Source organism: Corvus hawaiiensis, chromosome 28, assembly GCF_020740725.1.
Source record: "Corvus hawaiiensis isolate bCorHaw1 chromosome 28, bCorHaw1.pri.cur, whole genome shotgun sequence".
NCBI lineage: Eukaryota > Metazoa > Chordata > Aves > Passeriformes > Corvidae > Corvus > Corvus hawaiiensis.
Window position 1 is genome coordinate 7,053,973 of NC_063240.1, and position 24,147 is coordinate 7,078,119.

The 24,147-nt window shown below is 54.5% G+C and overlaps 3 protein-coding genes across 4 annotated transcripts; 1 reads left to right on the top strand and 2 right to left on the bottom strand.

Annotated features, from left to right (window-relative positions):
* Nucleotides 1-16: 16 nt before the first annotated feature.
* Nucleotides 17-4,013, top strand: FEM1A (fem-1 homolog A). The gene has a single exon (XM_048287623.1). It carries the CDS (start codon nt 158-160, stop codon nt 2,162-2,164), a length of 2,007 nt encoding a protein of 668 aa, XP_048143580.1. The 5' UTR covers nt 17-157; the 3' UTR covers nt 2,165-4,013.
* A 2,330-nt stretch (nt 4,014-6,343) lies between these two features.
* Nucleotides 6,344-10,089, bottom strand: TICAM1 (TIR domain containing adaptor molecule 1). Its single transcript, XM_048287622.1, has 2 exons — nt 10,017-10,089; nt 6,344-8,873 (listed from the first exon to the last, which is right to left on the bottom strand). Exon 2 carries the CDS (start codon nt 8,697-8,699, stop codon nt 6,609-6,611), a length of 2,091 nt encoding a protein of 696 aa, XP_048143579.1. The 5' UTR covers nt 8,700-8,873; nt 10,017-10,089; the 3' UTR covers nt 6,344-6,608.
* A 475-nt stretch (nt 10,090-10,564) lies between these two features.
* LOC125317692 (perilipin-3-like) lies at nt 10,565-19,963 on the bottom strand. 2 transcript variants are annotated; one of them, XM_048287618.1, is made up of 8 exons: nt 19,921-19,963; nt 15,862-15,938; nt 15,203-15,398; nt 14,530-14,612; nt 13,029-14,244; nt 12,407-12,606; nt 12,105-12,233; nt 10,565-12,022 (listed from the first exon to the last, which is right to left on the bottom strand). In XM_048287618.1, exons 2-8 carry the CDS (start codon nt 15,919-15,921, stop codon nt 11,441-11,443), a joined length of 2,466 nt encoding a protein of 821 aa, XP_048143575.1. In that variant the 5' UTR covers nt 15,922-15,938; nt 19,921-19,963; the 3' UTR covers nt 10,565-11,440. The 2 variants fall into 2 exon arrangements, with proteins under 2 accessions (XP_048143575.1, XP_048143574.1); XM_048287617.1 differs by having other exon boundaries at nt 10,565-12,025.
* Between the last annotated feature and the right edge of the window lie 4,184 nt (nt 19,964-24,147).

Genomic DNA, 24,147 nt, shown 5'->3' on the forward strand with positions numbered 1-24,147 from the left:
TGTTCCGCGGCGCAGCCTGAGATGGCGGCCGGGTCCGGGCGGTGAAGGTCCCGCTGCGCTGAGGGCAGGGGGGTCCCGCCGCCCCCCGCCCGTCCCGCGCCGCGCTGGGGCCGCGCCGCCGCTGCCGGCCCATGGCCTGGAGGCGGCTCCTGGCGCCATGGACCTGCGCACGGCCGTGTACAACGCGGCCCGCGATGGGAAGCTGAAGCTGCTGCAGAAGCTGCTGGGCAGCCGCAGCCGGGAGGAGCTGGAGGCACTGACGGCGGGGCCCGGCGGCGGGGGCGGCCCCGGGGCCGGCAGCACTCCGCTGCTGATCGCGGCCCGGCACGGGCACCTGGAGGTGGTGGAGTACCTGCTGGATCACTGCGGGGCCCGCGTGGAGGAGGGCGGCTCCGTCAGCTTCGACGGCGAGACCATCGAGGGGGCCCCGCCGCTGTGGGCGGCCTCGGCTGCGGGGCACCTGGGCGTGGTGCGGAGCCTGCTGGACCACGGCGCCTCGGTGAACCAGACCACGCTGACCAACTCCACCCCGCTGCGGGCCGCCTGCTTCGACGGGCACCTGGAGATCGTGCGGTACCTGGTCGGTGAGCGCGGGGCCGACCTGGAGGTGGCCAACCGGCACGGCCACACGTGCTTGATGATTTCCTGCTACAAAGGGCACCGGGAGATCGCCCGGTACTTGCTGGAGAAAGGGGCCGATGTGAACCGGCGCAGCGTGAAGGGAAACACGGCCCTGCACGACTGCGCCGAGTCGGGCAGCCTGGAGATCCTGCAGCTGCTGCTCCGCTCCAAGGCCCGCATGGAGAAGGACGGCTATGGCATGACGCCTCTGCTCGCTGCCAGTGTCACCGGCCACACCAACATCGTGGAGTACCTCATCCAGGGGGGGCTGCAGCAGGACGAGGCCGCGGGGGGCCAGAGTGGGACCTGTGCCTCAGGTGGGAGCCATCAGAGGGGCTGCAGTGAAGAGGGCTGTGAGGGATGTGGTGCTTCAGCTTCCAGTCAGGACGAGGTCCCGAACGTGTTCTGCACTCGAGAGGCTGCTGTGGAAGCGCTGGAGCTGCTGGGTGCCACCTTTGTAGACAAGAAACGAGACCTGTTGGGAGCCCACAAGTACTGGCGCAGGGCGATGGAGCTGCGCTGCGAGGGCGGGAAGTACCTGCCTAAGCCCGAGCCCCGGCAGCTGGTGCTGGCCTATGACTATTCCCGGGAGGTGAGCTCTCTGGAGGAGCTGGAAGCGCTGATCACGGACCCCGATGAGATGCGCATGCAGGCGCTGCTGATCCGGGAGCGCATCCTGGGCCCTTCCCACCCCGACACTTCCTACTACATCCGTTACCGCGGGGCCGTCTACGCCGACTCCGGCAACTTTGAGCGCTGCATTAACCTGTGGAAGTACGCCCTGGACATGCAGCAAGGCAACCTGGAGCCCCTCAGCCCCATGACTGCCAGCAGTTTCCTTTCCTTTGCCGAGCTTTACTCCTACGTGCTCCAAGACCGCTCCAAAGGCACTTTGGCCACCCACCTGGGCTTCTCCGACCTCATCGGGGTGCTGAGCAAAGGGGTCCGGGAGGTGGAGAGGGCCCTGGTGCACGGCAAGGACCCTGTGGCCGATTCGGCTCAGTTCACCAAGACGTTGGCCATCATCCTGCACCTGGTTTTCCTGCTGGAGAAGGTGGAATGCACCCCGGAGCAGGAGCACCAGAAGCGCCAGACCATCTACCGCCTGCTCAAGTGCAGCCCCCGCGCCAAGAACGGCTTCACCCTCCTGCACATGGCCGTGGACAAGGACACCACGACGGTGGGGCGTTACCCCGTGGGCAAATTCCCGTCGCTCCACGTGGTCAACCTGCTGCTGGAGTGCGGGGCGGACCCGGACAGCCGGGACTATGACAACAACACCCCCCTGCACGTGGCTGCCCGCAACAACTGCCCGCTGATCATGAGCGCCCTGATGGAGGCCGGGGCGCACATGGACGCCACCAACGCCTTCAAGCAGACGGCCTACGAGCTGCTGGACGAGAAGCTGCTCACCAAGAGCACCATGCAGCCCTTCAACTACATCACCCTCCAGTGCCTTGCTGCTCGCGCCCTGGACAAGCACAAGATTCCCTACAAGGGATTCATCCCTGAGGAGCTGGAAGCCTTCATTGAGCTGCACTAGGGCGTGAGAGCCGACGGTCCCCAGCTTATCCCACCCCGCTGAGGTTGTGCAGCTGGAAGGCTCGGGCTGGCTGTGCCAAGGGGCTGAGGGCTGCCGCTGTGCTGAGCTTTGTCCCCATCTGTCACCACCCAGCTGGTGTGTCAGGGCAGGGGAGGAGGAGGCTCCAGAGCTCCTGGCTGTCCCTCATCACCTGCAGGTACCAGCTCTCTCCAGTGCACTCTGCCCACAGAAGCCCACAGCCCCTGCCCTTCCCCATCCCACCATCTTGTCCTGAGAAGGAAGAAAACAGAGATTCCCTGGGACCTGCTGCCTCTCCCGTTAGTGCTGGATTAACTCAGCGTTCAGCTTTGGAGCAGCTACACATCCCCCACGTGCTCTGGCCTTTCCCACCCCACACACCCAACAGATAGAAAGTGAATGAGGAATAAAATACCCTCCAGCTAGCCCCTTCCCCTCCCTCCCGTCAGGTTTGGGACAGCCCATGCCCAGCGTGCACGAGGGGCTCGTGCTCTGCCCAGGGATGGCACAGGGCTGGGTGTGCTGAGGATGGGGTTTGTCTCTCTCTTGGTTGGCCAAGTAGCAAATGGTGTTAAACGCCTGAGATTTCCATGATTGTGCATAAAGCTGGGATGTTTTTTCTCTTGTAGAGCCAGGCCCTATCTATGCTGCAAGACTTCTCCAATCCTGTAAGATAGAGGAAGGTCAGTTCTGGTTATACAGTTTCATCCATAGATGTAGTTTATGAATGGGGAGGAAAAACTACTTTAAGAACAAAATCCTGATGTGGTGTTCAGGCCCTTGGCTTGTCCATTCCACACCCATTCGCTCCATTCCCAGCCTGGACGTGCTTTAGCTCCAGAGGTCGGCAGGGACTGAGCTGGAAGGGTGAATGTGGATGGTTTGGGAGCCAAAACTGCAAATTCAAGGCTGAGCTCTTGCAAGCCCTTTAGGCCAGGAGGTACCTGTAGCGTGGAGGTGCTGGGACGGGGTTATGGAAGCAAGTGAGTGTCTGTGGTGGGTTTGCACCAGGGTGGGGCTGAAGGAAGAAGCAAGAAATGAAAGGTTAAGGTGCCTCCTTGTCCTTCTGAGGTTTTAGTATCACCTGCTTGGGCTCTGTTACTGCCCCATTCTGAAACTTGTGCAGTGGGTTCTTAGCAGCTGGTTTGGGCTTTTGAGTCTTCTTTTTTTTCCTTTCTTTTTTTTTTTTTTTTTGTAACTTCACTGAGGATGGTGCTACTTCCAAGGTGGAATTTGAAATCTCACCTGGCTGCTGTTTGGGCAAGCCCCTTCCTTTGATGAGGATCTGCACACACCTTGTTTTTAACTCTGTAGTCTCAGGGCAGGTTTTTGCCTCCATGAGCAGAACCCTCAGTGGTGGAAAACAAAGAGTTTCCAGCAGTTTGTCCTTGTGCAGGGGGTGATGGGCAGCCCCTGGCTCATTCCCTGGCCCTGAGCAGGGTGGGAAGCACAGCTGAGGGGGGAAGCAGCTGCCTCGGAGCTCTGGGAAAGGCCCCACCTGGGAGAGCAGACCCCAGCCCCACCCTCGCTCTCTGTGCTACTGAAGCTTCTCTACTTGTATTTATCAGCCTCAATAACCACGCTCTCTGCCCCTTCAAGATAATGTAGATCTGCCAGTACATTTTGCAGTGTTAACTATAACATTTATTTATAAAGCGAGGAGGTTTAACTTGAATTGAGCTGTAAAGTGCAGAGTTAGTTTAGCTGCCTTCTATTTTTTTTTTTCCTTTTGGCTGAAACCTGAACTAAACTGCAGGAATGGGATTTGTTCCTTTGTGAGCTGATGAGCGCTCTTAACTTTAAATAATAAAACAAAAAATGGCTGCTAGAATGCAAGTGCCTTGGACTTCTTCCTGATAAGCCTCTATTTTCAGTTTTTTTCCTCTGTTTTCAGGTTGTTTCCCAGGGATGGGACACTGTGGGTATGGAATTCCGGGGTGTTTGCAATTAACAGGCGTGATTGGTTCATTTCATGGTTACTCCTGTGAAAAACCAATCTGTGCTGCAGTGGCAAACGTTTCCCCTGGAAAAGGGTAACACTGGCACTGAAGTGACACCTCTTCTTATATGTTTTGCCTTATATTTCGATGTAAATCAAACTGTGAGAGGATCTTTGTTGGCTCAGGTATTACCTACCTTACACATGTGGGACAGTGGGCACAGCAAGCAGAAAGAGGGACACAGTGTCAGCAGTTTGTTTTCCAGCCCCAAATCCATCAGGGATGGTAAAAACAGAGAAATTACTGGTACTGGAGTTAGTTACACACAGGAACCTGGATTCCCAAAAATGCTTGGTCTTCCCCAGGGAGGGTGGATGGATAAAATATTTGAATGTTCGTCCTGTCGTTAATTGCTCCATCTTTAACGCTTGATGCCTTGATGAATGATGGGGCCTTTGTGCTAAAAATGACATTTAAGCAGTGTCTGTAGAGCCTGGGGATGTGCTTCTCCCCCCCAGATCTTCCTCCTGTGCTGCAGGTGATCTCCAGGTGTGTGGGAGAGCAGCTGCCAGGCAGGTGCAAGGAGCCAGGTGGCCTCAGGACCGAGGCAGGGGCTGGCCAGTGCAATTCCATCTGCACCCACGGCTGCTGGCAGGAGAGAGGTGGGAAGGGAGTTACTCCATGCAGGAGCAACTTGAGCTGGGCTCTTGTGGTTGGGGAATGCAGTCGGGTGCTACAGCCCCAAGGAGGAGAATATTCTGTGTGATGGAAAAGGCTTCACTTTTTTTTTTTAACACATAAATAATCTGTAATTACATAGAGGTCCCAGCAATTAAATGTTGATAGTAATTACAGGGTGGGAGAAATCACTGCATGATTTAGGGGTAATTACACCAAACAGGCCTGATTGACTGTAGGGCCAGCTCCATGTGGGGAAAACACGGAGTTGTGGGGAACGGGGCAATGTTTCAGTGATTATTTTGTTAATTATCTTGGACAGAGAGGAGTTTTTTCTCCACTGTGGTGGCTGCAGACCCTCCTATATGCCAGACACAGCTCTCCCTCCCCTTTGTGTGATCCAAGCACGCTGGATGTGGCTGTGCTGAAGTTGTTTACAAGCTGGAGCAGCTTCCAGTTGACTAATTTTGCATGATATTTATTTATAGTAGGAGAGGAGCCGGGAAAGGAGGGATGTGTGTGTGCTCCCAAGGGGAGGGACTGTCCTGCACCAACTGCAGGGCACAGGAATTGCAGTAACACAACACCTCTTAGCGGTGCTGAGGAGGAGAGAAACCAGGAAAATAAAAGGAATTAGAGCACTTGGAGGATGCCAGCTGGCTCTGGAAGGAGTAGATGAGTTAATCCATTGTCACTGGGTCCTGCAGAGTTGAAATCCAAACTGTTTGAGAGCTGGAAGTGAAGAGTTGGGGGTAGCTCAGAGTCCAAGGACTCGGTAACACCTGTCTCATACAGGGGTTGGCTGCGGGGCTCGCGTGGCTCTTGGACAAAGACTGCAGTCTGGAGTTCGGCCCTGAGAGGGGCCAGGGCCAGGCCCAGGGCCAGGATGGCCTGTTGGAGTCCTGGGCTCAGATCCTCCTGGAACCTGCTGGGACAGACATTGGGAGCCTGCCGGGGAAGCCACGGAGCACACACGGACTGCAGAAATACCTGGGGTGGGGTCACTTCCCTGTATTGATCACAGGTGGCCCTCGGCATCCACTTTAACAGGGAGCGGCTCCTCAGGAGTCTGCGAACTCTGCCCTGCTCCTGGCACAGCTGAGCTGGCTCTGGGCTCTGCTCTGGGAGGGAACAGCCGCATTTCAGTCTCTCGGTGGCTTCGGGGTGACCTCTGCTGACGATCAGGAAAATGGCTGTGCCTGGAGCGCGTGGCAGGAGGAGTGAGGGGTTGGGGGATTTGCTCCAGGTGCCCTCCTGGTGTTAAAACTCAGTAGGTACCAGCCTGGTACATCCCTTGCACAGTTCCTGCAAAATTACCCCTCCCACTCCGTATTCCTGGAGCACTACTCTGCTCAGTGCTTTTGGTTTTTCATCCCACTTTTTCCTTAAAAGCAGCTTCCCAAAACATCCCCTGCAGATTGTCCCTCAAATCATTTGGTCAGTGGCATCTCCCAGCCCTTCTACCCAACATGCAGAATAATTTTCCATATATCCTTGACTATGCCTTTTCAAATTCTACAGGAAAGAACCAGACGAACACAAATAAATTAATTAAAATTTATTTATAAAATCTTCAAGTAGCTCCACAGAATCAGGAAAATAATTTTCTCAGTTACTTGAACATAAGCACAAGGAGAAACAGTTCCAAGAGATCTCCATGTCTTTTTTCCAACAAAAAATGAAGAATTTTCTTTTGTGCTTCAGGAAAATGGCACTCTTGATGCATAGAATAATAGTCCCAGTCCCAGCAGAATCACTCTAATCCAGGATTTGAAATTAATTGTGTCTCCAACCTCGGCTGCCCCGGGTCAGACATTGTGCCTGGTTTGCTCCTGGCTGTCCTGGGGCCCAGGTGTGGCAGTTTCCACCTGCATCATGTTGTGGTTCCCGATCTGAACCATCCGGGCGTGTTGGATGATGAGGGATGGGATCCCTCCCTGGCCTGGCACGATGTTGTAGTGGCCTGGGGGGAGCTGTGCTTGGGAAGGGGGAGGACCGCTCTGAGCAGGCAGGGCGTCCATCGGGGCAGGGGGACACCAGGGTTGGGGTGATGGCTCTGGTGGCCACGGCCGTGGCGCTGCTGGAGGCACCCAGGGAGGGGAGCCCAGGCTCAGGGCAGCCAAGTTCTGCTGGGCTTGGTACCGTTCCCAACACGCCTGGAGCTTCCTTCTCTGCATCTGGTCCCACAGGGCTTTCTTCTCCCTGATCTTCTTGGGGTTAAAAGTCTTGTGCACATTCCTGGAGAAGAGAGGAGAGCTCTCCTTCAGGGTCACAAGCACACTGAGCATCGTGGGAATCCGGCTGCACTCCAGGGCATTCACCTTGGGTAAAAACGGGATGACTGAGTGTTGCTTGGAGGGGTCCAGGATGGACTGCATCAGAGCAGTGTCTGTCTGGAACTGACACAGGTTGCACGGGAAGTTCTTGGTCAGCAGGAGGATCATGAAGGCAGAGTTTTCCATGGCGTCCTGGAAGCAAGTCATGTGGCTGCGGCCAGCAATGAAGAAATCCTCACTGAGTGTGGCACCATTGGACACCCCCAGGCTCTCCAGCAGGTTCTTGACCCGGTGGGCCTCAATCTCATCTTCACTGGCGTGCAAGACAACAAACGTGAAGAACTTGGCACCATCTGGCTCTGATGGATCCATGGGTGGGAGAGCAGGAGGAGGCCAGGCTGGAGAGGGGGATGAGTGCAGGGGAGGGGGATATAGTGCGTTGGAGTGAGATTCCTGAAGAGGAGGAAGAGTTGAGGAGAAGGAGTAAGTAGGAGGAGGAAGGGAACAGGTTGAAATAGAAGCAGGTGCAGAGTTACAAGGAATGCCTGCTGGAATGTAGGAGTCCTCTATGGACACGTGGGCAGGAGCAGTATCCACTGCACCCCTTGGGTCAGGGATACCAGTAGATAATTGCTTTTCATCCTGCTTTTCATCCTGCTTTTCATCCTGCTTTTCTCTTTGTGTGTGAGGCTGTGTCAGTGTGCTGGACACATCTCTGCTTTGGGCAGGCTCCGAGGGCAGCGGCGTCTCAGGAACGGGGAGTGTGGGGTGACAGGGACTGACCTGCAGAACCTTCTCTGGCCGGGGCCCGTGGGCAGCCGTGTCCTGCCTGGGGAGAGAGCTGGGTGTGCTGGCCCAGCTAGATTCCTGCGGGCCGTGGCTCAGTCCGTCCCCGTCGGGGTGTCCAGCACGGCTGGGCTGGGGGACAGGCTTGAGGATGGAGGGCTGGGTGTGAAAAGCAACTGTTGGTGATGCACTGATCTCCAAACAGCTGGACAGGGAGGAACTCTCCTCAGAGCACAAGGTCTGGGGGCCTGAAAGGTCTGAGTTGCCTCCGATCTGCACTGGAGAACTCCTCACCACGTAGTTGGAACTGGCTGTGCAGGGAACTCCCGCATCCTCATGGGATCTCAGCGTCCAAAAGCTGTCCCCTGAGCCCACACTGGCTGCAGAGCCCTGTTTGTCCTGTTCCTCGGCTGGGATGTTGTTGAGTGTCCCCCGCTGAGTGTCCTTGCTGGCATGGCAGGCTTTGTCCCTGGCCTCAGGACTGCACAGCTTTTCCTGTGCCAACACTGTGTACACCTGTGCCAGCAGTGCCACGGCACCTGCATCCAGCTGGGGAGGCTGCAAATCCTCCCTGTCTTCCCGCACTCCTGCAGCGCCCAGTTTGATCTGGTGGATGTACTGGGCTGCCTGGTTATCCCTCAAGGCATCCAGACAAATTCTTGCATCGGTTTCTTGCCCCAGAGTGAGCAGGACCATGGCTTGCAGTAACTTGCTGCAGGGCCCAGGGATTGAGTGCTTCAGTTTGAGTTTGAGGCTCAGCAGTTTCTCTGGTGGGGCCTGGGACAGAATGTTGAACACGTCCTCAAAGCTCGGCTGAAGCTCAGCACTCTGTGCCATCTCTCAGCTGCTGGCCTGGACCATGGACTGAAGCAGGGATGGGAAAAGCATCTTATGGCAAAGGGTTGTCTCCCTGTGGGGCTTGGGGATGCCCCGGTCGCGCTCCTCGTACCACACAAACCCTTTGGTGCTCAGGGACTCATCTCGGAACCGGGACCTCTCTGTGCTGGGAATCTGTGAGGAGAACAGAGGACAGTGTTCAGAGGGGTGATGTGGGAGCTGGGGGATGCTCCTGGAGCTGCCAGGCTCTCTCTCACACCTCCCAAATATTTTTGCATCTGTTCCAAGCTTGCAGCTGTGCCAGTGCTCTGTGCATTATTCCAACTCTGTGATTAAGCAAAGAGCACATTCTTTGTGTTAATTTCACATTAATTATAACTAGTTTAAAATAATTGATGAAATAATGATGTATTTAGGTAAATCCAAGTGTCTCCTCCAGGCAGCTTGTTCCAGAGGTCTTGCAGGCTCCTTGCAATGGCAGTTGAGGAATAAAATAGGGACAGAGGAAACCCTTTCCAGCTGATAACCTGTGTTATCAGGGAAGATTCACAGGGAAGAATTCCTTCCCAATATCCCATCTAACCCTGCCCTCTGGCACTGGGAAGCCATTCCCTGTGTCCTGTCCCTCCATCCCCTGTCCCCAGTCCCTCTCCAGCTCTCCTGGAGCCCCTCTAGGCCTTGCAAGGGGCTCTCAGGTCTCCCCAGAGCCTTCTCCTCTCCAGGTGAACACCTCCAGCTCTCCCAGCCTGGCTCCAGGGCAGAGGGGCTCCAGCCCTGCAGCAGCTCCGGGGCCTCCTCTGGACTGGCTCCAGCAGCTCCACGTCCTTCTGACGTTGGGAGACTTTATATCCCCATCCACAGCTGATCCCTGACCCCCTGCACTCACCCCCGGCCTCTGATGGGATTTTAATTAAACAACAGGAGTGTCTGGAGGGGAGGAGGGGGTTCCCGGTGGGGCGCTGCTCCAGGCGCTGCCTGAGCCCGCTGCAGGAACTTTCCCTATTTAAAGGCAGCCCCAGCAAACGCCCCGAAATAACTCTGAGCTGGGGAAAGTTTCTAACTGCAGCTTCCTGTTTTCCTCTCTCATGAAAATCCTGCAGTTGCCCAATTGCCCTCCCTCCCCAGTTGCCAGCCCTGCCCCGTGTCCCCCGATGGGCGCGGGGGTGACACGGGCGAGCCCGAGGAAGTTGAAGCGGGGGCCGGGGCGGGGGCAGCGCTCGGGGCGAGCCCAGCGCCGCGACCACGGGCCCGGGGCCCGCGGGGAGGGAGGGGAGCAGCCGAGAAGGGATGACCCGGCAAGGGAAGGGGTCGGCCTACCTGCGGCCGGTGCCTGTGCCCGGGGCAGGCGGAAGCGGCGCGGGGCGCTGGGCACGGCCGGGGCGGAGCGGGGCGGGACCGGGAGAGCGCGGCCCGCGCTCGGGAAGCGCGGCGGGACGGCCCTGGCCCCGGCGAGCCGCCTCCGACCCGCTCCAGCCAGGGCCAGCCCTGCCCCTGGCCCCGGCCTGAGCACCCCGAGGTGACACAGAGCGCTGGGGACAGGCGAGGCAGGGACCGGCGGGGCAGTGTTGGAATTGAGACAAGCGCTAGAAAGCCCAGGATCCAGGGGCGAGGAACAAGAATGAAACATGGACAGATGTATCTGAGCCGCAGGAGCACAGGCAGAAGTTAGGGGAACAAAATAATTAAGGCATTGTTCTGCTTAGGAAAACATGGCACCTCCTAAACACATTTTATTTTTCCCCTCCAGCAAGAGCAGGGAACAGACGAGCTGGCCAGGGACAAGATTTGGTAAAGGCAAGGCTTCATCACAGCTCAGGTGAGGGAACACAGCCCGGCAGCTTTAGATACACACAAACCCACACATCTTTAAACGCAGGTCACACTTTATTCCAATGTCTGCTCACCAGCCCTGGCACAGGGACAATACCAGGACAGAAGTTACCAAAATAAGTGACATTAGAAATTATTACAAAGTAGTGTTTTCTGGGAAAGAACCAGCACCTGGATTAAAATACCCCCTATTTTAATAACAGGATTTCCTAATCCCATGGCAGAGTAACTCCTGGGAAAAGCTGCCTGATTTAATGGCTGTGAAGTGTTTCACACATGAAGGTATGCACACACAATCCCTGAAGTCATTCACAGAACTAGGAAAGATGATTAAAGAAAACTCCACCCTGTTGAGTGTTTCTCCATGAAGGAAAAAATGTTTGGCTGATCCACAAAGAGAAATCTTTTCTTGAGAAGCAGCTCCTTGCCCGGAGCTGTGCCAGATGTGCTGCAGGGCCGAGCCCTGGAAGCACAACAGGCACAATGGAAGTTGTGTCTGGAACTTGTATTTTTAAACATGGAGAAGGCAGGAGATGGTATCAAAGGTCAAGCACAGCATCTTCTCAAGATTCCACGGCTTGGGCAAATTAAAAAATTCAGCATTAAAAGTAAGTTGAGATCACTTCTTCTCTCCCACAACTTGTTTCAGCAAGAATTAGCCACTCACAACTACAGCTGGGCTGAGTTAAAAAGCTGAAGTGCAGGTCCCATCTCCCCTTTCAGCACAGCAGTGTGATTTAAAACCAGTAAATCAAGATTCAGAATATCCCCACCTTGCTTATCAGATCTCTTTACAACTACATCTGACTGTAAATTCAGAGAGCAGAGGTACTTGTGGCACAAGTGGGTGCACAATTAAAAGATCAGTGCTGTTCTAGTCAAGGAGCCTTGGCCAAAAGAGCTGGGATTTATCAGAGATTTTCCTCTGGTGCACTGGTTTTTATCTCCTTTTTAGCCAGGGCCACCTGTGTGTCCTTCTCTGCCTTCTCCTCCAACTTCCCTGCCTTCTCCTCCAGCTTCTGTAGCACTTCACACCATTTTTCTGAGATCCTGTTGGTTCCCTTTGGTGCTTGAGGTGCCTTTGTCACCTCCTGTGATGGTGGAGCCTTTTCCAACGTGGGCAATTTTCTATCAGTCCTCATCTCTTTCTTCTTGTGCTTTTTGCTGCCCTGTGCCACCTTAGCTATGGCCCTGAAGGGCCCCACAATCCAGTTCAGAGGGGTGTTGAGAGTGACATACTCAAAGAGGACATCGAGAGACCTTCGGGCTTCTGCCACATGGTCCTGGCTCTGGGCCAGGGTAGTTCTGGAGAGGTCCCGAAAGGACACGGCCCTGGAAAAAGAGCTGTGGAGCTTGTGGATGTGTCGAGTGGCCTGACACACAGCTTCCTGGATGTTGCTGGGGAGGCCGTGGACGCTGCGTCGGAGGCTCTCGTAGGCGGGCTGGAGCTGCTGGGTGATGATCCGCAGCATCGCCAGAGTGCGCGATTCCACCTGCTGGGAGAAACACAGCTCAGTTACGGGCTCGGGGGGCTCAGCCACTCGGGGCCTGCTCAGATGCACCTTCCGCGGATACCTCTGGCTGGCAGGCAGTTCTGACTTGGTTTCCTTTGGGCTGGGTCAGGCTCCAGTCCACCCACAGCTGATGGAGCTTCTCCTGCCCCTCCAGTAGCTTCTGGCCAACGTCCTGTTTCACAGATTCAATCTGATGGGAAAAATGAGAGGAAAAGGTTGTATTGCAAGCACACAAGTGCTTCCCCTCCAGGGAAGGATCCAAGGTGACGTGGAGCTAGTGTGGGACGGAGGAAGAGCTTCCAGCTGAATAGCAGGGCAGGAAAGGCTACAGACAGGAGGAAGAAGGGCAAAGCATGTTGGTACCAGTTTTATTGCCAGCTGCAGTCGTGAGAGGGTGTCCTGGGTGCGGTGCCTGATGCCCTGCAGCTTGGCCAGGGAGTGCTGGTAGGCTCGGTGCCGGACCCTGCCCGACAGGGAGCCCAGGCGCACAAAGTAACTCCGCTGCCGCTTCTGCTCCTCCACGGAGGCCACGCCAAACCCCTGCACCGTCGTGGCCAGTTTACCTGGAGGAAACAAGAACAGAGCTGCAGCTGGGCTCCACTGCCAGCTGGGAGGGGTGGAAGAGGTCGGATCACCCATTGGAAAACATGGAGGCTGAAGCTTGCTGCGAAAGCAGGAGGTTTGCAGTTGCTCAGGTGTTAAATGCGGGTTAGTCCCTGCTCGATCTTCACATAAGCAGACTTGATGGAGAGGTTGAAGCATAAACCCACGTGTTTTACTTTGAGGCTGATGGGCAAGGACCAACCAGCAAATGCTTGAACTCTGTTCCATATCATGTGGCAATTTGGTGTTGACAGCCAGCCAACTTGGTGACAAATTCAGAGCTACCTGTCTGCTGTAGAAGCTGAATCTTGCTGGGTCAGGTGCTCTCTGCTCACACGGGAACGAATTTGCATCTACAAGCGCCAGGTAAGTATTTTCTTACCTAGTTCCTCCTCAGTCATCGGGAGGTAATGATCCACCAGATCTTCTGACATTCCCAGGACAGATTCCACACCTCCAGCCACTGCCTGGCTCACTGCCTTGGCTTTGCTTATGCTGTTGGTCACCACCGAGTTGGTCATCTCCACACCCTCCTGGAGAGCCTCCCTGCCCTGCTCCAGGGCTGCGTTGATCTTGCTGGTGATGGTGCCGTAGGCAGCATCCAGAGCTGTACTGACCGTAGAGGTGACCGCAGATTTGGTCTTCTCAACGCTGTCTTGAACAGCCCCTTTGGTCAGGTCCACTGCTTCGGTCACCTTGTTGGCCACCAGGTCCTTGGCCCCCTGGGCAGCCCCCACAGCTGCAGTGATGGTGGAAGCAACAGCAGACTTGGTCCGGTCAACACTGTCCTCCACCATGTGCTTGGTGACATCCACGGCCTCTGTCACCTTGTTGGCCACCAGCTCCTTGGCCCCCTGGGCAGCCTCCACAGCGTTGACAATTGTAGAAGCAACTGCAGACTTGGTCAGGTCAACACTGTCTTCTGCGATGTGCTTACTGAGGTCCACTGCCTTGGTCACCTTGTCTGTCACCAGCTCCTTGGCCCCCTGGGCAGCCTCCACAGCGTTGACAATCGTGGAAGCAACTGCAGACTTGGTCAGGTCAACACTGTCCTCCACCATGTGCTTGGTGACATCCACAGCTTTGGTGACCTTGTCCACAGCATCTGTCACCTTGTTGGCCACCAGGTCCTTGGCCCCCTGGGCAGCCCCTACAGCTGCAGTGATGGTGGAAGTCACAGCAGACTTGGTCCTGTCAACGCTGTCCTCCACAAGGTGCTTACTGAGGTCCACAGCTTCTGTCACCTTGTTGGTCACCAGCTCCTTGGCCCCTTGAGCAGCCTCCACAGCGCTGACAATCGTAGAGGCAACAGCAGACTTGGTCCTGTCAACACTGTCCTCCACCATGTGCTTGGTGACATCCACGGCCTCTGTCACCTTGTTGGTCACCAGCTCCTTGGCCCCCTGGGCAGCCTCCACAGCACTGCTGACAGTGGAGGTGACCACAGACCTGGTCAGCTTGACACTGTCCCCAACAACATTTTTAGTGAGGTCCACAGCTTCAGTGACTTTATCAGCCATTGCTTCCCTGGCCTCGCAGGCGGCGTCCATGGCAGATGTGACCTTGGTGGACACCAGCTGTTTGGTGTCTGAGATTACCTGCACCAGGGAGAGGCAGAGAAAGATTTTTTTTTTTTTTTTCCCCCCAAAAATATGTTTTCCCTCCCTGAGAAAGCTTTTCCACTTGGGTTAGTTGTGCTTGCAGTCCGGGGGAGGGCTGGGGAAGTGAGCACACCTATATTGACATGGATGTGTTCACTCCCACATGCTGAGGGCACCTCTCCAGCTTTCCCTGCTGCTGAGCTTTATTTAGTTCCCCATATTCTTCTGTACCCGTAACAGTTCCATCAAGCCATGGCTTCCCCAGGAAAAGCCTTTCCTTACCTTATCTGCTGGCTGCTGCAGGAAGGGCAAGTTCTCCTCCAGCTGCTCCAGACCTTTACAGGCATATTCATTCACAAGGGCAACTGGAAGAGACAACAGGTACCAGTTTATTCTTCCATGTGGGGATGGGTTTTTGACCCTACAATGGCCAGTTCAGGACACACTCATGAAAACAAGCCCCCAAAAATTAAATCACCATTCTGGGGTGGGATGTGTGTGGGTGTCTTGTTAAAAGTGAACAAACCCTAAAATTTGGCAGGTTCAAATAGTCTCCATTTTGCCTTCCCAGCTTTCTAACTGTAGACTGTAATCCAACTGCAGTGTAGCACCTGCCCTTGGTGGGTAGGGCAATGGGTTTAAAGGGTTGAAAAGTGTTGGGATAACCAGGCTGAGCTCTATCCCAGACTGACACTGCTACTACCAGTTGGGATTGTCAGAATTCGGAGTGAGAGAGAGCAAGCAGGGAGTTACTACTTAGTAACCTAAAGAAATCAAACTCTGTTTCTCCTGGAAACAGTTTAATTCCCCAGAAGTTCAGTGTTGGGAGCTGCCAAGTGGGAGGCTCAGGGCTAGAGCAGAAGGTGCTGTGGGAGGTGGGATCACCCTACAGGCACAGGAACCTCCCTCCCCGCCTGTCCCTCTGTCCCAGGGGTCCCTCCAGCCCTGCACTTACTCTGTGGCTCGAGCTGGCTCAGGATGGGCTGTGCCCCTCCGACCACGCTGCCCACGGCCACGGCAGCCACGGTCTCAGCCACACTGCAGACACCGCTGAGGCAGGGGTGGGACTCCTTGGTGTGGTTGTAGGCAGAGGAGACCAGGTTGAAGGCAGAATTGAGCAAGGGCAGGCTGGTGACTCGATTGACAGCACTCTAAACCCAGGAGAAACAGAGACATTAGAGCCCAGCCTGAGCTGGTGGGTGAACACAGCCGTGTGTCTTTCCAGAAATGTCCCACCAAATCCATCTCCTCAGCCTTCTTAAACTCAGAGTTGAGGAGACTCATCCAAAGGCCACCACCAAATGAACAAGCCAGGATTAAAAAATTTGACCTCTGGGCTCCTGAATTCTGAGTCACACTGGTTTCAGCACCAAACCAGATGTGGAAGTAGGACCTGTAACAGCTCATGTTTCAGAACTACTGGCATCGCTTGACCAGCCCTAACATGGTCTCTTGAGCAAAACAATTACCTTCTGTACTGAGGGGGTTTTGATTTGGCCACAGCTTCATTGGGCTAATCTTTCTGTCCCCCAGCCTGGTTTTGGGGTGCTGGCAGAGGTTTATCAGCACACATCAGCAGATGATTTAACTGCTCTGTGTTGCCCTGGCACCTACCACTGTCTGCTGCTCCTCAGCCTTCAGCAGGTCTGGGGTTGGGGTCTTTCCTGAGGCCATGCTGAATTCAGCTGCAGCTGGAAGAAAAACAAGAGTATCACAGCATGAGCACAGCTTCATTTCCTCCAAAGAAATAAAATCCTGCCAAAAAAGGGGAAAAGCAGAGGGCAGCAAAGCTGGGATCCATCATTCAGCTGCTCCAGGGAAGGTTCAGGCTAGAAATAGGTGGGAACTATTTTATCTGTCTTGTGTTTTCTCTGTGGGGTGGGATGACTTTGGCTGGACACCAGGTACCCACCAAAACCACTCCATCGCTCCCCTCCTCAGCTGGACAAGGGAGAGAAAATATAACAATATAACCAGTTTGGGAAGGACATGAAAGTCCTGTGGAGTTTTCCCTGGAGGATGAGCCAGGTTTCCCAGCTGCAGCACTCTATGGCTACCTGGAGACTTGCCTTCTCATCCTACTGACCAGCAAGGCAGGAAATCTCACTTCCTGTGAAACCAAGGCTCAGAGACATTCTCATGACATAATGGGATTGAAGAAGCATAAAATGTTGCAATATTTTGAATGTGTGTTGGCTCCCCCAGCGTAGATCTCGGGCGGCATCTGGACACTCCAGTATTGGTGATAAATCCAGGATTACTCTGAGCCTTAGTCAGGCACAGCAGAGATTTCAGCACATTTGTTCTTCAGGACAGAGTCTGCTTTTCTCTCCTGTGCCAGTTAGTTGCTATTCTTAGATTTGCCATGACATTTTCCAATGGAAAACCCTCAAATCAAAATTCCTCCCAAAGTGGATTTCTAAGCCACACACTGCTCCAGGCTCACTGGCAGACTCTCCCCAAAAAAACCTTGCCATCTGAGTTGTGGCAGAGCCCATTGTCTCGTTTCTTGTGTTCTTTGCCTCGTGCAAAGTTTTTATTTTGCTGAGAAACAGGGACAGAGAGATGGGGAAAAGTAGTGAAACCAGCATTTGTGAGCCCTGGACTGGTTACCAAGAGGTAACTTGGTAAAACACCAAATATTGCTGCATTAACCACTGAATTAGTGAGAATTCAGTGAGATTTGAGCAGGGCAGGGATGCTGAGTGCTATGTGCCTATAGCAAAAGCTGTCACACAAGCTGTCACCTCCTCCAGCCTCTCCAGTGAGAAGCTGGGAGCCAGCGCTCCTCTGGGAGCCCTCCCCAGTTTATCTGCACAGCAAAAACACCAATGGATCCTCACCAGGCTGGAAGAAGTTGTAAAAACCTGCTCCAAACAAAGCAAGGCTGAATATAAAATCCAAGTCCCAAAGTCCACAGGGTTTGCTGTCAGTGCCTGTCCCTCTTGCTCTGCCTTAGGGCAGGTTTGTTATTGCTTTGGAGCCAAGCAGGGCTGACTTCGGGGCAAAGCACAGCTCTTTCAACACCATCACAAACAACCCCTCTGCTCAGTTATTTTACTTCTGGACAGGTGGAAAAAGCTCAAGCTGTGGAGTTTGACACTGTGGTGGCCTTGGTGTCAGGGCCAGCACAGAGACACTGCAGCAAAAGGAAGAGGGGAGGATTCTTGTTAGCATAACTCAGGAGTAACTCCTTGGCTGATGTAAAAACTGGTGTAAGGTTAGAATCAGCCTCTGAAGGACAGGGATCCCGTGCTAATAATGGATGCAGCTGTGCCAGGGACAACCCTTCAGCACAGTCATGTTGGAACAAGGTTTGTTCTCCGCTGTGTGGGAGAAATCCACATGTTGCAACGCCAGGATTTGCAGTGCGGGCAAATCTCCACAGCATAGTTTTATTTTCTCTTTCCCTGCAAAAGTGCTGAGCAGCCTTTGTTTTACTTCAGAGATTGCAGGAAAGCCCAGTGCTTGGCAACTCTGGGGCAGGTAGTTCCGAATGCTTTGGAGAAGCCACAGCCAAGCCAGGATTGTTGGGAGTGGAAGTTCCAGTGGGCAGAGGAACAGAAACAGCACCACTTTGTTTTGGTTGTGGTTTGCATTGTATGAAAGTGATAATCAGATGATTTCACACCATTGCTACATCCAAATATTAGGTCACTGCTGAGAAAGCTCTTGAAACAGGTGGTTTCAGAATGATGAAACTTCAGTGCTCTTTTCTAGCATCAGGGTCAGGAGATTTTCTGGGATCAGGAGCTGAACTCCTGATCATTGCCCAGTTGGAGTCAGTGGAAGAACAAGGGCTGGCACCAAACAGCAGGACCGTGGCACCAAACCCACCCAGCTGCTCCCTTTTCCCTGCCCCATCCCACACTGGCCTGGCAGAAGAGCAAGGAACTTCCCTGCTCCTCCCTGATTTCTGTCACTGGCAGTGACCAGTTCACACAAGCTGGTTCTTTAACTCCCCTTGGTTGGAAGGTTTCCCTGTGGAAAGCAGCTCAGCTCCATGAGAACAGGGTGCTGGTGTGTGGTCCTGTAGGTTCTTCGTGTTCAGGAAGCTTCTCCCCCTTCCAAAGGGCTTTTACCTTGGGAGACAGACTGAGCCACAGCCAGCATGGCTGGTTCAGTAGCTTAACTGGCAATTCCTTAATGACCATTGAGGAGAACAAAGCTAAATTTAGTGCTTTAGATGTGAGCAGGGAGGGCTAATCAGGGCAGAGGAATTCAATTGTAGTTAAAGCACCTATTTACATTCTTGTCGAGATTTGCCACTGATACCCGGTTCCCAAAAATGCAGAACTGTGTCACAGGATGTCTGTGGGGAATGGGCTGCAAATGCTCTGAGGACAGAATTAGTTTTAGGAGGAAGATCAAATGATTCCCAGCTTTGACCTTAGGACAGTAGTTTCAGGAGGGCTGGCAGAGGTGCTTGTCTCACCTTTCTGGATAAACCAGCAGCACTAGAAAACCTCAAGGATCAAAGCCACGCTCGTGGATGGATGCAGGGCTTTCCCCACGCACTTCCAGCAGAAATTAAACACCACAACCAGTGGCCGCCCCATGGTCAGTAACTGCTTGGAACAGAGGTATCTTAGGAAAGAGGAGAGGAAGGTTTAACTAGAACAGCTTCTCAGTACATCCCATTTACCAATCTTTCTACGAGGACAGAGCTCTTGGTTTCAGCTAGAAGCTGTAACTTGCAGAGCAAGCAGCTCAACACATTTCCATCTGGAATTTTCAGCAGAACCAGCTTCAGAAATTGAAATCCTTCCCAGCCATGCTCAGCTCCAGGTAGTCATGACCACATTTAAAGCCTTGTTAGTCTTGAGAAATGCTAATCCAGTTGGCCAAAGCTCCCTCCAGAAGCTGGCAGGGCCCTGCAGGGACAGGGTGCTCCTGAGCTAGAGGTCCCTTGTCACTCAGTTCTCGTGTCTCCACCAAAGGATCATGAGAAACAGCCCCAGGCAGGGCTGGCAGCGCTGTCACAGGAAGGGAATGCCCGGCTGGTCACCTGCATCACCTGTGCCCAGGATGTCACCTGCATCACCTGTGCCTGGCACACCCGGGGTGTCCCCACCATCCACACACAGCCCTGGGCTGTGCATGTGAAGGTGACTGGGGGGACTCACCTCCTGTGGACCCCCCCAGTCGGGATCCTCAGCAGACAAGAAGCAAAAAAGAGCTTTTAAACCCCAGACTGTTCAATCACAGATCAGAGATCCATGGAGTTACCAAGGACTCACCTCAAAGCTAGGAAAGAGCCTTTAGGGAAGGATTTGAATCCCACAATGGTTTGGGTTGGAAAGGACCCTAAAGATCACCTCATTCCAAGCCTCTCAGCTGTTACCCAAGGCAGACACACCACGACACCAGAAAATGTCACCTTTGGCCTCAGAAAGCAAAGACCCCCCTGCCCAAGCACAGAGAAAGCAAGGACACAGCACCCAGCTCCTGCTCGCCCCGTGGCACACAGCTCCCACAGCGGGGAGCTCTGAGCCAAGGGCTGTGGGATGGAGCCGAGTCCATCCCAACCTCTGCCCTGGCGAGGGCTGCAAGGAGCCCCCAGGAGAGCAGGGGGGAACCCTGGGGAGTCACCCCAAGCCCCCAGACAAGTCACAGACCCCCCCCCCCCCCCCCAGCTCCCTCACCTTGCCCTCCCCGGCAGCCCAGCCTTACCTGCCTGCTCCGCGCCCGGCACCGGCGAGACGGGGAGCGCGGGGCGTTGTCCCGGTTAAATACCCCGGGGCCGATTGGCAGCTGCGGGGTTGGTGGAACCCGGGCGCTGCGGGGCCGGCCTGGCCAACCGGGAGCGGGAGGGGCGGAGGGCAGCGGGGTGGGGCCGCAGGTGAGGGTCCCCCCGGGGCCCTGGTGGGTGTTGGGAGCTGCTGTTTGTCCCCCCCCAGGAGGGAAGGACCTGGCGGGGTGTCCCTGGGGATCTCCAGAGGGTGTCCATTCCCCGGTGCTTTGGCCTTGGGGTCATGGAATCCCCTGAGTTGGGAGGGGCCCGCAGGGATCGTCGGTCCAACCCCTGGCCCTGCAGACACCCCAGCAATCCCCCCTGTGCATCCCGGGAGCTGTTCCTGCAAACACGGGGGCAAAGAGCTGCTCGTGGAAGTCAAGCACTGGAGCTGCTTGGGAAGAGGTGCTGGGACAGGAGCTGAGCCCCTGTTTGTCCCCCAGCTGGGGGGACAGAGGCTGCCCTTGCGCTGCTCCTTGCAGGGCGTCACAGATGTTATTAGGAAGTCCCAGGGAAGCAGGACGTGGAGTTTGTGGTGTGAAACATCATCATCATCCTGATGTTTTTTTGGCAAAGCTCCCCCTCCCCACACCAGGACTGCTGTGCCTCCCCGAGGAGTCAGACCTGCTCCCACCTCAGCCCATGCCTGCCCTCAGCAAACACCTGATGGTGAAACCTTCTGCTTCTCCTGTTTGCTGGGATTTCAGGGTAGGAGTTGATTTATATTTTTATCCTTGCAGAGGCCCCAGCAATGCAGGACTCCAGGGAGCTCAGGGCTTTTTAACAGCTATAACAAATACTGAAAACTCTAGTTAATGCTTTTCTTTTCCATTTGTGCCTTTTCATCTTCAGCTCTCAAAAACTGGTTTGAAAACATCAATTAAGCTTCCTGTTGTCTGTTTTCAAGATCAGCGGGGGAGGAAACTGAGGCACAGGTAAAAATTATCTGGAGTCTTCTAATGCTATTAAGGTGATTGAGTCACCTTGTTTTGGGGTACTAGATGCAGGAGACCTTGGCTCTGTTTCTGTATTGCCATTCAGGCAGGGGGGTGCCAATGGTTTTTGAAAAATGTGTTGTTAAGCTGACAAAAATGTGGACAATTGTCACTCCTCAGCTTTGGGGTTGGAAGGAATCCCCATCCTGAGGCTGACTTAGCTGGGAGTGTTGGCTGGAAAGGCCTCTGGAGCTCAGGTACTCCTGGAGAGCTGGGATCTGGCTGAGACTTGAAACCTCCCAGGGATGGAGATCTCACACAGCCTTTCTGGCTGTTGGATCCACTGGATCTGGGTATTGCATTAATGTCCCAATGTCCACTCTGAGCCTCTCCAGCTACAGATTGTGGCTTTTGCCTCTTGTTTGATCCCCTGCACTGCTGGAAACAGTCCTTGTGCATTTTTCAGTGTGACATAAACTTCATTTTTCTGTCATCACCTGGGAACCTGTCATAGAATCAAAGGACCCCAGAATGGTCTGGGTGGGAAGGACCTTAAATCCCACCCAGTGCCACCCCTGCCATGGGCAGGGACACCTCCCACTGTCCCAGGCTGCTCCAAGCCCCAATGTCCAGCCTGGCCTTGGGCACTGCCAGGGATCCAGGGGCAGCCCCAGCTGCTCTGGGCACCCTGTGCCAGGGCCTGCCCACCCTCACAGGGAAGGATTCCCTCCTAATCTCGTATCTAAACCTGCCCAGTTTGGAAGTTTTTGATGCAGTTCTGAAGTGTTTGATATCTTGTACTAAAACTGAAGCCAGTGGCTTTTAACAACTGTGATGTTTGTAAGGGAAATAAAAGTTGTTCTTGTCTGTCCTGTGAAGAGTTGATGAAATGTAGGGTTTTTTACAGGAACAGGGAATCAAGAAATGGGTCCTGTGATTTTGGAGTGTTGGCCTGACATGGCCAGTGCTACATCCTCACGTAGCATGTCAGTGATCCAGCTGCCAGGTGGTTCATGGGTGTGAAGTGCCCCAGTGGGTCAGTTGTGGTGGCATGGTGAAAGTCTCATGGGACAGGTTCTATTTCATGCCCTAAGTGGGTGAAACAGCACTGCCTGCATGATACACCTTCATGTGGCTGTGGTGGAGGACAGGGGAACGTGAGCAGAAGTGGCAGGTGATAACCAGTAATTATAATTAACCAGGCAGTGTTTAATATCTAATATGTGGCTTTGATATTAGGGTAAAATACCAGTGCTCATTGCTCCTGCTGGGTGGCAGAACTGCCTGCAGGCTCGGGACACTGGATTTGGGGGATTCCAGTGTCAGAGCAAAGGTTTGCACAATCATTTCTGTGACCCTTAGTGCTGTATGAAAGACACATTTAAATCCGAGATAAAATCGTAACTAAGAGTTTGGTGGGCGTGGGAAGGGCGTAGGAGGAAGTGGAGAAACACGTTTGTGGAAGGGAGAGGAGCTGTGCTGGTTGGAGCACGGGAGCCCTGTGCTCGGGCAGGAACTGCAGCCCTGCAAAGCTGCAGCATCCAGACCCGGGGCAGGATCCCTCAGGTGTGAACCCCACATACTGCACCTGTGGGAGCCAGGAGCCCCTGTCCCTGCAGCCCTGCTGCTGCTTCACTGCTGTCCTCCAGCTGCCGCCTGGCTCTGCCTGGGGACGAGGCCTCTCCAGCCTCGAGCACCTCACTTGTCCCGTCCTGGTTTCTGTCGAGTGCAAAACCTGCAGGTGTGTGGAGGATTTGGAGAGTCAGGCCCCAGTGTTGGGGGCCATTCCTTTCCCTGCTCTGTGGTGTGTCACAGCTCAGCGTTGTCCCTTTGGGGCCCAGAGGCTGCACGTGACACTGGAGTTGCCCACTGCAAATGTTTATCTGCTGCAGCGGAAATCATGTCGCTGCTCTCCCAGGGCATTGACTCCATGAGTAACCTGCCACCATGCCATTGTCACCTTCCCCATGGTCACCTTCCCTGGGGCAGCCACAGGCACGAGAAGTGATGAGAATGATGATTCAGGGCTGGGGTATGAGGTGCTTTGGTTCTGTTCCTCGGTAAGCAGAGCACAGCCCTTGGGCTTCCAGCAGCTTGCCCGGGCAGTCTGCAGGGCTGAGCTGCCAGGAGCCCACGGAGGGGACGGGTTTGGGTCATCCTCATTCACTGCTGTGCAAAGCCCACCAACCTTCCTGGTGCCTCCAGGTCTTCAGAGCGCTCTCCTGGGTCAGGACATGCTGCAGGTCTCTGCTGCCCTCCCACTGCATCAGCCCAGCAGGACTCTCCAGCAGGTTCCCTGCTCCTGCTCCCCTTCCAGCAGCTCACGCCACCTCCCAGAGGGACAGGTGCTGGCAGGTTCCTGCTCCTGTTCCAGCCACTTTGCCCTCACAGCAGGGAACAGCCTGATGGTTCCTGGCTGCTCTCCCAATATTCCAGTTCACCTTTCTGCTGCTTTTTCAGGCTGCAGGATGGTTTTCTACATGCCCGGCTGCTCCTCCCTCTGCTGCTGCTCTCTTGCCTGAGGTAGAGGTGAGGTGGGGTAATGTAATGCTGGTAGGTTTTGGTAGATGGGAGTGGGGATGTCACCTGGGCCTGCTAAATGTGTCCCCTCCATCCCAGGCTGTGGCTGAGACCCCAAGTCCTGCCTCCCCGGAACCACAGGGCTCCTTTGCACCCCCCAGCCCTGGGGTTTGGCCAGCTTTACCCGGTAAACTGCTGCTTGTTCAGCTTCCATCACACAGAGCTTTGCATGGAGCGGGGGGAACATGGAATCTGGTGACTTCCCAGGTGCAGCATGACTCTGGATCATCCCAGAGCACGTGGGGGCTGGAACACCCCTACACTGCCTCACCTGGGGGCAGGTTTCTCGCTGTGCTGCGTGTGACAGGACTGAATCATCACCCGTCCTTGGGAACAGCTATGCAAGGAATATGTATTTATGCACATAAAAGCATAAATATCAGTGCCTGTGTCCCGGTTTTGGCTGGGATAGAGTTAATTTTCTTCCCAGTAGCTGGCCCAGTGCTGTGTTTTGGATTTAGCATGGGAATAATGTTGATAACAACTGATGTTGTAGCTGTGGCTGAGTTGTGCTTTCTCCAAATCAAGGACTTACCAGTTTCCCAGGCTCTGCCAGCAAGCAGGAGCACAAGGAGTTGGGTGGGAGCATGGCCAGGAGAACTGACCTGGACTGGCCAGAGGGATATTCCATTCCACGGAACATCCTGCCCA

Excerpts from the sequence above, each read along its gene's own strand:
- FEM1A (XM_048287623.1), top strand. The coding sequence starts at position 158 with ATGGACCTGCGCACGGCCGTGTACAACGCGGCCCGCGATGGGAAGCTG.
- TICAM1 (XM_048287622.1), bottom strand. The coding sequence starts at position 8,699 with ATGGCACAGAGTGCTGAGCTTCAGCCGAGCTTTGAGGACGTGTTCAAC.
- LOC125317692 (XM_048287617.1), bottom strand. The coding sequence starts at position 15,921 with ATGGCCTCAGGAAAGACCCCAACCCCAGACCTGCTGAAGGCTGAGGAG. Across the intron at positions 12,234-12,406 it reads TGCAGCTGGCAATAAAACTG|ATTGAATCTGTGAAACAGGA; the intron begins GTACCAACATGC and ends TTTTCCCATCAG. Across the intron at positions 12,026-12,104 it reads GAACTGCCTGCCAGCCAGAG|CAGGTGGAATCGCGCACTCT; the intron begins GTATCCGCGGAA and ends TGTTTCTCCCAG.